The sequence below is a fragment of the Arachis hypogaea genome, chromosome 19 (genome assembly GCF_003086295.3).
Source record: "Arachis hypogaea cultivar Tifrunner chromosome 19, arahy.Tifrunner.gnm2.J5K5, whole genome shotgun sequence".
Lineage (NCBI taxonomy): Eukaryota > Viridiplantae > Streptophyta > Magnoliopsida > Fabales > Fabaceae > Arachis > Arachis hypogaea.
In genome coordinates this window covers 155,823,364-155,835,530 of record NC_092054.1, presented here as the reverse complement: position 1 = coordinate 155,835,530, position 12,167 = coordinate 155,823,364, and the positions used below count along the sequence as shown (strand labels likewise).

Sequence of the window (12,167 nt, the reverse complement as noted above, 5' to 3'; positions counted from 1 at the left end):
TTCAGAAAAATAATGACATTGAAGCACCACCCCATCAAGAGATTAAGGAGAAAGAAAACCATACAAATTCAAGACACATCTTTAAAAGAAGAACATACATACAATTATACAAAGATGGAACCAAATAACACAATAGAAAGTGCATCAAACTCAACAACTCATAAAGAACATGTCTTCGTAAGAAAAAAAGAAAGCACAAACTCTAACAACCAACAAAAAAAAGGAGGACGAGCTTCGTAAGAAAAGAAGAAAGCACCAACTCTAACAACCAAAAAAAAAAAGAGGACGAGCGCCACATAAGATGACTAAGTCCACCAACTAAAAATGTCACTTTGTACAACTCCAATATCCAAATCTTTTGTATTACAAATTATTTAAAATAAAACACCTTTTAAATTTAACTTTAATTTACACATATTTAATTTTTTTCTACAAAATATAATAATTTTTAATATTTATTATATACTATCACTAATTTACCGTTCCGCTTATCGCGCGCATTCTGGTTAATATATAACTGGTGGTTATTTCTGCCTGCACCTTGTATCCGTGATTTACTACTATAAACCATATTTGCTAAGATTTTCGTTGACTCAAGTCTTGAAATTAAAGGTGATAAGAATGGGTATAATTACGTATATTGTATAATCTTTAGCCCAATAACTTAGAGCACTTTCCATCCCAGACTCCTTCATTTGGGGTATAAAATTTTTTTACTTAACATTAATGAAAACTTCTGATCTCTGACGTGGTTGCTACTATGTAGACATGCAGTCAATCCTTTCCCGTGTATGTGAGGTTATTTATGAGGCTTAGACTAAAATATCTTATTGACTAACAGATGACTTCATTCAGCAGCAGTAGTAATAAAAGAGGCTAATTGTGTGGAGAGAATAATCTTCAATTTAGTGGGTGGTCCTGGTGGCATAGTTAGCAAAACCGGATCGGACCGGTCGGTTCGACCGAAAAACCGGTGAATCGGACCTTAAACTAGTCCAGTCCAATGATCTGACCAGATAAGATAGCGAACCGGTCAAATCCAAAATAAACCGGTCAAAACCGGTCAAACTCAATAAGACCGGTTCGACCGAACCGCTTGAGTTTCAAAATTTTTTTAAAATGTTGTAGTTGGGGTTCGAACCCCCCTCATCTAGAAAAAACATAATACTCACTACCACTAGGCTATTAAGCTTGTTATCAACATTTATGCAAATTAATATATATATATAAATATCTTTCAATAAATAATTTACTTCTATTTAATTTATTTTAATTTTAGTTATAAACTCATTCATTTTTAAATTAATTATATTTTTATTTAACAATAATTATAAACTCACTTATTTTTTTATAATTATATAATATCTATTAATATTATTTTTAATAAATACTTGTAGTATATAATAGTATAATAGATATAAACTAATTCATAAATTATGAAAATTCAAAAATAATAGTTATTTTAATATAAAAACAAAATAAAAATATTTATAATAGAGTAAAATTAATAAAATACTTATTGTTCCTGTTTTATATTATTTTAGAATAGCTAGATATTTTTAAAATATTAGTAAAAATATGTATTTTAAATTTTAATTTTAAATTTATGACTATATTTTATTTTTTATTTACATAGGACCGGGTCAATCAGTTCAACCAGTGATCCACCGGTTGAACCAATAACCCAGTGACCTGACCGGTTCGATCACCGGTTCGATTCTGACAACTATGCCTGGTGGACTCAAAATTCCACAAACATTGGAATATTTTACTCCATAAAAGACCAGTTCCAAGTCAACAGTGATTACAACATCCACGTAAGCGTAACGGAATTGCATTGCAAAGAATCTTGAAGTTGCTGTACGTGTGGTAGAGGATCATGCATGCTAATGTTACTATTTACTCGATTGGTTACGACTTACGACAGTGCTTTTTCTCCCTTCCTTTTGCTTATCTTTGGTTCAAAGTTCTAAATATTACTCATAAATAAAAAATGGCTCCCCTTTTTATATTAAAATCACTGATTCTATGTGAGCTTATGTTTGTTGTTCATGTGATAGCTGAGAGTAGTGAAAAGTGTCCAACCTCTTTTGAGTGTGGGAAACTTGGCACCATCATGTTCCCTTTCACTGACTCAAAACGGCCTCACTGTGGCGTATTGGCCATACACGGCTGCCATGATAACAATAATCCAAACGGCCAGCAAGTCATAGTATTAAACAACAAACCAAATGGAAGGTTTCTTGTTTTATACATTGACTTTCATACCATAACCATAACCGATTTGCCTCTACGTACCTCTTTGAAATCCCAATCGCAGACGCAGCGTTGTAAAGCCTTCAGCAACAATTTGAGTCTGCCTCTCATGCCCAGCTCCCCCTTCGGTTATTCATACGCCAAATTCAATAAAACACTATTCACATGTCCTTCCAATAACCTCACCCTTCCTCCCGGATTTTATAACTATAACAACTGCTCTAACTACCACATCTACTATGATGGCTTTCAAAGTCTCGGAGATTCTCCTGACTTACGGTGGCCAGGCCCTTTAGCAGCATGTTCCAAGATTAATTTTGCATTAAAAGCCGAATCAAATGATAGAGACCCCTTCTCATTTCTGTCTGATGAGATCGTGTTGGAAGTAGAATTATCCAGTGATTGTAGAAACTGTATTCGTCACAGAAGAGGACACTGTCAACTTGACTCCCAAGGAAACTTCCTTTGCGTCACAGGTATCTTAGAAGTTCAAACGACTAAATCAATTCATCTATCTATTGCTTTGTTAAAAAAATAAAGAAAAATAAATAATTGCTTCATTTTCAACTTGCTAGACGCAGGTCATATTAGTTGGATCGTGAAGATGGGACTGGGACTGGGTAATGTATCGAACACAATAATCCTCAGTATCGAACTTTATCAGTGTTAAATTTAATGAGCCATTCTACTTTTATCAATTAAACATCATCTTCTATATCTCTACTCTCAACCAAGAAAAATATAATTTACTGTTGCTCCTTCCATTTCTTCTCTTTGCAGTTGCTACAGTTCTAGTGCTAGTAGTAATGGCCACGCTCTACTGCACAACATGGAAGAAGGAAAATCCTAAACAAATGCTGGTGGTTGATGCCTTTTTGGAGAAACAAATAAGGAGATATACTTATTCAGAGATGAAGAAGGTGACCAACTCTTTCAGAGACAAACTAGGCCAAGGAGGATTTGGCAGTGTATACAAAGGACAATTGCAGGACGGACGCCATGTTGCAGTGAAGATCCTAAGTGAACTGAAAGGTGATGGTGAAGATTTCTTCAATGAAGTTGCGAGTATGAGCAGAACTTCTCATGTTAACATTGTTGCTCTTCTTGGCTTCTGCTTTCAAGGTTCCAAACGAGCTTTGGTTTATGAATTTATGCCCAATGGGTCGCTTGAGAAGTTAATCTATGAAGAAAATACTGTGATAGGGGATCACCAATTGGATTGTCAAACTTTATATGATATTGCAATTGGTGTTGCTCGAGGGCTTGAGTATTTGCACACGGGCTGCAATACAAGAATCTTGCATTTTGACATAAAGCCCCATAACATTCTCTTAGATGAAAATTTTTGTCCCAAAATTTCAGATTTTGGACTTGCAAAAGTTTGCACTAGAAAAGAAAGTATTGTATCAATATTTGGTGCTAGAGGAACTGCAGGCTATATTGCTCCAGAAGTATTTTCTAAGAATTTTGGTGCAGTATCTCACAAGTCAGATGTTTATAGTTATGGAATGATGGTTTTAGAAATGGTTGGACGAAGGAGGAATATCAAAGTTGAAGTTGACGCATCTAGTGAGTTATATTTCCCTCATTGGATATATAATCGCCTTGTGTCAAATCAAGAACTTGGTTTGCGAAGTATAAGAAATGAGTGGGAAAATGAGATGGTAAGAAAGATGACAATAGTGAGCTTATGGTGCATTCAAACCAACCCTTCAAGTCGACCATCAATTAGTAAAGTGGTGGAAATGCTGGAAGGAAGAGCTGAGTTGTTGCAAGTGCCCCCTAAACCATTTTGGTTTTCTCCTTCAACATCTCCCTGAATTTTGAAAATACTGTAGTTTTATGTGTTGCAGGCTTGTTGCAATATATTGCTTTATTTATTGTCATATGTAACGTCCTTTTTCTTCTTATATAGTAATTGCCTGGGAGGTAATAATTGTTTCTAGTTATTATAAACCAAACTCAATATTTTAAGGTTGAGTGATAGTTGATTAATTTGTTTGCTAATTCTCTGGAAAAATTTGAAGTCACACATCTGAAACTTTATAGAATTTATTATAACTGTTCACCAAGTCTTTGATATCAATAATATACCTAGCACCTTGTATCTGATTTACTACTATAAGATGTATAGTATCCAATTGAAGTTTCATATATCCTTTGCCGTATATGTGAGGTTATTTATCAGGCATAGACTAAATAAAAATATCTTATTGACTAATAGATGACTTCATTCAAAATTCCACAAACATTATGTTAATTCTATAAAAGACCAGTTCCAAGAAGCCGTGGGCATTACAATTAACCTTAAAAGCCACTCCCATTTTGGTTGGTTCCAAGAAGTTTACAAAATGGAAAAGTGTTGGTTCCAAGAAGTTTACAAAATGGAAAAGTATATGAACCAACTCCAAATCAGCCAAAAAATGGAATAACTTAATTAATTATAAATAGGAAAAGTATATGGAACCAAAATGTGATTAGCCAAAAAGTAAACAAAACCGTTTAATTAGAATCACTTTTTGAATAATATGTTTGAAAACTGCTACTGGGATCACTGAACACAAACCAAAACCCGATTTTTCATGGAGTCCAAACACATTTTTGCTGGTTTTTGGCTGATATGCTTTTGGTTCCCTAGTTGTTCTCTTATAAATATAGTAATTAGTTTTATTTATTTATGATTTAAAATATTAGTTATTAAATGTTTCAGCACATTCAAATTAGGAGAAGATACATTCAGTATCATTGCAACGTGAATCACGGAAACTGATTCAATTAGCTTCCGTCTCTTCACCCTCCTTTTCTCTCTAAATGCCTAAAACATGATAAATCAGAAAACAGATTCAGAACCATCCAATTTATAAAGAAAAAAAAAACATCCTAGTGCCTAGCATAAACACCGTCCACGTAGAAGTTTTTGACACAACCAAAGACATTTGGGTGGTTTTTTGTTGGAACCATCTTGATTCCCTAGTATTATTGTTACAACATTCTTCAACATGCACTTTGACTACCGACAGAGGACGCGAGTTTCTTGTATGGTTAAATCCACCTCTGTTATCCATTCGATGCCGCTTTCACCAATGCAAGTCTTCTACCATTGTCGTTAGCTTAGTCAATCTCCGTATTCGGTGGTTCATATATGATGGGCACAACTCCGCCTCGCTTCTTTAATAAGTTTTGAATCACTCATACTTCATAACGCTGTGGGATGGCTCCCCTTCATTTCTTCCTCATCTTGTTTGCTCACTCAATTCGTCAAGCCAATGGGAACCATGAAAACTGTCCAAGCTCCTTTACTTGTGGAAATTTTGGGACTTTCCAGTACCCATTCACCATGGCAGAGCATCCTGAGTGTGGGTTGTTACCAATTCAAGGCTGCCTCCTCAATGCTACTTCACCAAAATTGATCCAACTTGGCAACAATAGCAAAAGCGTGAACCTTACTGCTGTAGTTGAGACCAATAAGATCATTACAATCTATGATGATGGTTTCCACACAAGTTTGGATCACAATGAATGCGACACTTTGCACAATAATTACACCCTTCCTCCACCTTCTCCATCTTTGTCTATGTATATCAAGTACAATGTAACTCTCTTCAAATGCAATCACAACCTTAGTACCAAGCCCCCTTCCAATTATGTTAATCTAGGATGCCGCGTCCCCTACGGCTATGAAATCTATTATGATAGAAACAACACCCACCCTGATCAAGAGGCCGCGGGAGTTTTTTCCGGCTGCTCAGTTGTCCAGTTTGCTTCAAAAGACTCCACCAATACCAAAGACGTTCTGTCCTTCGTTTCTGCTGAGATGACTCTTGAAATAGTGTTATCTCATGACTGTGATGACTGCTTCAATCACAGAGGAGGCCTTTGTGGAGTCGACAACAATAACCACTTCTACTGCCACAAAGGTACACTTAGTTTTCAACATAATTTACTACGACTTGCCTAGTTCATAGTTTATACCGGGTCAGTCGTTATTAATGTATGTTACATGATTTCCTGCTACTCTTGTTACTAGGATGAGAACAACTTTAATTAAAGAAAGAAAAAAGTTAACAGTGTTTTCTAATATTATGATATAAAGAGTGAAAGTATCCACAAAAAAATATGAAATATTTGAGCGTGTTTTCTGGCTTAGTGGACTGGTTACAGTAATGTGCAGATGTTAGTTAAGCGCCAAGGGCTTGAAATTACTTAATATCACGCATAATTCTAAGCTAGTTTTATTCTCTTTCCATTATTTTCAACCTTAAGACTCAGGAAAGCACCGTGATTCTAAGCTAACTTTGATAAATCTTTTCCACCACAATTTCACGTATTGACGAAACTCCACACAAGCAAATAGATCGCCAATTCACTCCAAAATCCCACAGCTTCAAGTTAAATAACAACTTTCTGAACTGGTGATTACTCATTCACCCCAATCAAAGACTCAAAGTAAAAGACTGACACTGTAGATTTAAATAAATTGAATGTGTTGTAGGTCTCACTTTTTAAACATATTTAAATAATAAAATATAATTATTACTATGTATGTAAGTATTGTCCTGGTTAACGTCTACCGCTAAACTCTCCTTTTCATGATCAAGTCTTCCATTGCTCATTTTCCAAGTCAAGCTGCGTATGAAACTCGCTGTTTATGTGAGGGTGGCATAAACACTTGGTAGCTGCATTTATATACATATATCAGAGTCCATTCATTAAGCATTACCACTCGCTGTTTGGGATATATGGCTCTACCTTATTTATTATTGTTCTTCTTCTTCCTCATCTTGTTATTGACTGGGCATTGCGAAAATGAGAAGCAACATAACTGTCCACGCTCTTTTGATTGTGGAAGCCGCGGCAGATTCCAGTACCCTTTCACCAAGGCTGAACTCCCTCACTGCGGCTTGCTGCTCATTCATGGCTGTCAAGGCACGTACTATTCCCGCAAAATGATTCAACTGGACAAGAATGCAACAACCTTAGAGCTTACAGGCTCCCTTGACTCAAATACTATCATCACCCTTTATGATGCAGATTTTCACGCCAGTTTGGAACAGAACAAATGTCACGCTTTAAACACTACTTATACTCTTCCTCCACCTTCTCCTTTGCTCTCTATTTATATCGAATACAATGTGACCCTATTTCGATGCAATCACAACCTTAGAATAAAGCTCCCTTTAGATTATGGTAACCTCACATGCCGTGACTACGACATCTATTATGATAAAATCAATACGTCTCCTACTATACATGATGCTGGTGGCATTTTCTCACACTGCTCACTTCTTCATTTTGCAACAAAAGATGCCTTTAATAGCACGGATGTTCTATCCTTTGTATCTTCTGAGATTGCCCTCGAAGTGGTATTATCTCCTGATTGTGATGATTGCTTCAATCACAGACGAGGTCAATGTCAACTTGACACCAACAACGAATTTTACTGTGACAAAGGTACATTACTGCTTAATCATCTGCTGCTTTAGAGTTTAGACTAGCTTAAAAAAATTGGTATCAACTTTTATATAGAAAGTTAGATAGAGAGATAGATTCTCATCATCCAAGATGCCTATATTGAGATCACTGATTTTGTTTCCGCTTCTTCTTCTTCTTCCTTTCACAAACCCACAACTCCCACACTTCGGCGTATTGCCAATCCATGGCTGCCATGATCAAAATCCAGATGCCCCCAAAACCATCCAACCGCAACCAACCAACCAACACAACAACTCCAAGGTTTATTGTTTTAGACGTGGGACCTCATACCATTACTATCAAAGATAGTAATCTAAATGACAATTTTAGATCTAGCAGTTGCAAAACATAGCAACCAACATCATTCGTCCTCAGAGTCCCACCTCTTCTTTAGGCTCTTTCTACATCAGATATAATATTGCCATCTTTAGATGCCACAAGTTCCTCACTCTCAACCTTCCCCGGCGTTTCATAACTATAGAGTGTGTCCAGAGTACAATATCTACTATGGCCCTCCAACTGAGGAAATTCCTAAGGGGTTCCAGTGGCCAACCTGATGTAATCAATGGTTAAAAGAATGGAGGTTGAATCTTAGCCATTTTTTGCTGAGTGAATCTTGCTGTTCTTTTAAAACACTTAAGGAGATATTTCTGTTTTTTGTCTCGTCACTGGTCAAGAGACTTTTTCTTTTTGTCTCGTAACCAATGAAAAGATATTTTTCATTTTTTTCTCCTTCGAACAGAATCAGAATTTGAGTAGAGTAGAGAGAGAAAATCACACCCAGAAGTATGTTGATTCAGCTGTTAAGTGCAGTGCAGCCTACATTCAGTCTCCATTACAGTGATGGAATTTCACTATAATCAAACATATTACAAACACCAATTCTCCCTAGGAACTACTCTTTCTATCTGGGACAAGTCCAGAATCTATCCCCAATCCTGAACTTGACTTGGTCACCTACTAAGGTTTCAACTGCTAAGTGGTAACCCAACTTGTAAGGAGATTTCCACAGAATCATGATACACAACACAGATGTACAAAGGACCTCTAAGGACATCTATGACTTTTTTTTTTAATTTTGTATTCTCTACCTTTTTCCACTCTATGGCTTTTTCATACAAATCTCACTATTTGTCTTTTTCCATGAGACTCAAGACAGACAAAACTAAACAGAAAAATACAACATGAAAAATATTGAAGGAGAAGAACTTCTGTTAGCTTGGGTAGTTATGAGAACTCTGTACTTTACGCTCTTTTCTCCTTGCCTCAAGCCTTGGCTGTCCACCTTTATTATAGAAGGGGAAGCCTCCAAGGTTGAGACCGGTCCAACCGAGCTAATCTTCTTCTTCTTCAACCAAAATCGGTTCAGCTAGAGAGAGAGAGGAGAGGAAAATGAACGCTAAAACCAACATGCAATTACCTCTATGTCATCCCTTCTCACCAATCTTCATCAATCCGGGCCTTCCATCTTGACTTGCTCCCTAAGAAGGATTTCTGACCCTTGATGAGTCCTTGATGCTTGACAGCTCCTCCTGCTCTTATCTTCTGCTTCTTCCTCCACGTAGCTACAGTAGCTACCTCCTGTGGTGGTTGATCAAAAGTAGAGACGAGTCATGCTTCCAAGGGATCTTCTTTCTCTGACCGAGTTGGATCTCTTCCATTTTTGGGTATGGAGAGTTTGAGACCTCTTCACTACATTTTACCTTTTGTGGCAAAGATCTCAGTCACACCATACTGTAGATTTTCTTTTTGCTAAGGACATCATCACCTTAGTCTTTTTCTTGCTTCTAGCTTTACTGCTACAGTGCCTCAACTCTGATAGCTTGCAACTTCTTCTTTTTTGTGACATGACCGAAACTGATGAGAGAAGAGAGAGAAGAGAGAGAATGCTTTTAAAGAAAATAAAGAAGGAAATAAAATCAATTACACTCAATTAAAACCCACTTCCCTCTTTCATAGTAACTTCTGAAGTAATAATAGCAATCAAATCAATTTCAAATTTTCTCTCTTATGTTACCAGTGTTTGCATTAACTTCATTTAATCAAATTTTAAATTCCATCAAATGAAGGTGTGGTAACCGTGAAAGCATGCAGCCTTTGCTATTCTTCTTTTTCAATTTGGTCTTACACCAAAGAAACAATTGTGCTTGTTTAAAGATTTTTTGGCCCAACAATACATAACAATGATTCAGCCAATGTTTTAAACATTTTTGCATAAGGCTGAATTTTAACTTTTCATTGGGCTTGTTATTTTTCGGCCCAAAGCACAATCTGTATAACAAAATTATTAATTAATAAATGTGAATTAAAGATCAAATTAATAATTTTGTAATTAATTATTTTAATAATATTTGATCATCATCAAATTAATTTGGAGTTTTTCAAACTCATCACAACCAATTTAACAGAATGTTCCAATATTCAATTACCATTAAAAGACGAGTCAGATACTAGTTATCCATTTCCTTTTGTGTCTGATGAGATGCAATTGGAAGTATTATTATCTGATGATTGGGCCAAGTGTGTTAAGCACCAAAGAGGTCAATGTCAACTTGACACCCAAGGCAAATTCTATTGTGCCACAGGTATATTAGATACTCAAATCCAATCTTAGATATTTGCTTTGGCTTCATCATACTTGTACTTTTAGTTTTATTCCAAACCTAATGTTCAATATCTACAACAGATTTTGTTTCAATCAATTTGATGATTTACCTTTATTTAGTATTGATTGCTAAAATTAAAATAATTGCTTCATTTTTTACTTCTGATCTGCAGGTAGTAGTGGTACAAACAGGCTTGTCAAAAAAATGGGACTCGCACTAGCACTGGGTAATGTATTAGTTTTCGATACATTTTGAACTCAAAGCCATGTTCAGGCTCTTTACTATTTCCTTTACTCCAAATACTGTATTTTTTTGCATTGCTTTAACTTCTCAGCCTTCTAATTATATGCATGGCACTACTTTCTCAACATTCTAAAACCTCTACAGCGATGACAGCTACTCTAGTTCTAGTAATAATGACGCTCTACTACAAAAGATGGAAGAAGCAAAATCCAACCCTTCCACTGGTTGATGCTTTTTTTGAGAGACATGACCACCTTCAAATCAAGAGGTATAGTTATTCTGAGATGAAGAAAGTGACCAATTCCTTCAAAAACAAACTAGGCCAAGGGGGGTTTGGCAGTGTATACAAAGGACAATTACAGGACGGACGCCATGTTGCAGTGAAGATCCTAAGTGAATTTAAAGGTGATGGTCAGGAGTTCATTAATGAAGTTGCAAGTATGAGCAGAACTTCTCATGTTAACATCGTTGCTCTTCTTGGCTTCTGCTTTGAAGGATCTAAGCGAGCTTTAGTTTACGAATTGATGCCTAATGGGTCTCTAGAGAAGTTAATTTATAATGAAAATGCTGTGATAGGGGATCGCCAATTGGATTGTCAAACTTTATATGATATTGCAATTGGTGTTGCCCGAGGACTTGAGTATTTGCACAAGGGCTGCAATACAAAAATCCTGCATTTTGACATAAAGCCTCATAACATTTTGTTAGATGAAAAATTCTGTCCCAAAATTTCTGACTTCGGACTTGCAAAAGTTTGCACAAGAAAAGAAAGTATAGTATCGATATTTGGTGCTAGAGGAACTGCAGGCTATATTGCCCCGGAGGTATTTTCTAGAAACTTTGGTGCAGTATCACATAAGTCAGATGTTTACAGTTATGGAATGATGGTCTTAGAAATGGTTGGAAGAAGAAAGAACATCAAGGCTGAAGTTGATGTATCTAGTGAGATATATTTCCCTCATTGGATATACAATCGCCTTGTGTCAAATCAGGAGCTTGATCTGCAAAACATAAGAAATGAATGTGATAATGAGATGGTCAGAAAGATGACAATAGTGAGTTTATGGTGCATTCAAACCAATCCTTCAACTCGACCATCAATCAGTAAGGTGGTGGAAATGTTGGAAGGAAGTGCTGAGTTGTTGCAATTGCCTCCTAAACCATATTGGTTTTCTCCTTCAAACTCTCCCTGAACTTTGAACCATTGTTATCTGTAATTTCTTTGTCTTCTTATACTCTGCAGTGATTGTTAGAGTTTTAATTCAAAGACTTTGATATGGTATTTGTTCCTTACCTTAGTTTTCTTGTGTGTGGTCAGAGGTACTTGCGTGTTGCGTTCACAATAAAAGTTGAATCGAAAAACCAATTTATGCACTTTTACTTGGAAAATAAGTTGGAAGAGCCTATAGAGTAACAGATTTCTCCATACTCTCGAGGAAAGCATGAAAACAAAGCTTCAATGTTAAACTCTTGCCACCATCCATATATAATAGCAACTGAAACAGTTTTCTGGTCCATATTAGTCACTTATCAGCAGTTGCTTGTATGACAGATTTCTCAAGTTGTTAGCTTTTTAGACCAAAATGTAAA

General features: G+C 36.1%; 2 protein-coding genes across 2 annotated transcripts; both read left to right on the top strand.

Annotated features, from left to right (window-relative positions):
* Positions 1 to 1,879: 1,879 nt before the first annotated feature.
* Positions 1,880 to 4,373, top strand: LOC112776908 (rust resistance kinase Lr10-like). Its single transcript, XM_029295557.2, has 3 exons — positions 1,880 to 2,732; positions 2,832 to 2,876; positions 3,037 to 4,373. The coding sequence occupies exons 1-3, from the start codon at positions 1,994 to 1,996 to the stop codon at positions 4,074 to 4,076; spliced, it is 1,824 nt and encodes a 607-aa protein (XP_029151390.2). The 5' UTR covers positions 1,880 to 1,993; the 3' UTR covers positions 4,077 to 4,373.
* Positions 4,374 to 5,206: 833 nt separating this feature from the next.
* Positions 5,207 to 11,875, top strand: LOC112776273 (LEAF RUST 10 DISEASE-RESISTANCE LOCUS RECEPTOR-LIKE PROTEIN KINASE-like 2.1). The gene is made up of 3 exons (XM_025820363.3): positions 5,207 to 6,173; positions 10,507 to 10,560; positions 10,722 to 11,875. The coding sequence occupies exons 1-3, from the start codon at positions 5,468 to 5,470 to the stop codon at positions 11,768 to 11,770; spliced, it is 1,809 nt and encodes a 602-aa protein (XP_025676148.1). The 5' UTR covers positions 5,207 to 5,467; the 3' UTR covers positions 11,771 to 11,875.
* The last annotated feature ends 292 nt before the right edge of the window (positions 11,876 to 12,167 follow it).

What these genes read in the sequence shown, in the direction of transcription:
- LOC112776908 (XM_029295557.2), top strand. Translation starts at nt 1,994, where the DNA reads ATGGCTCCCCTTTTTATATTAAAATCACTGATTCTATGTGAGCTTATG. An exon ending in AAACTTCCTTTGCGTCACAG is followed by an intron (nt 2,733 to 2,831) that starts GTATCTTAGAAG and finishes TCAACTTGCTAG; the next exon opens with ACGCAGGTCATATTAGTTGG. An exon ending in GAAGATGGGACTGGGACTGG is followed by an intron (nt 2,877 to 3,036) that starts GTAATGTATCGA and finishes TTCTCTTTGCAG; the next exon opens with TTGCTACAGTTCTAGTGCTA.
- LOC112776273 (XM_025820363.3), top strand. Translation starts at nt 5,468, where the DNA reads ATGGCTCCCCTTCATTTCTTCCTCATCTTGTTTGCTCACTCAATTCGT. An exon ending in CCACTTCTACTGCCACAAAG is followed by an intron (nt 6,174 to 10,506) that starts GTACACTTAGTT and finishes TCTGATCTGCAG; the next exon opens with GTAGTAGTGGTACAAACAGG. An exon ending in GGGACTCGCACTAGCACTGG is followed by an intron (nt 10,561 to 10,721) that starts GTAATGTATTAG and finishes AAACCTCTACAG; the next exon opens with CGATGACAGCTACTCTAGTT.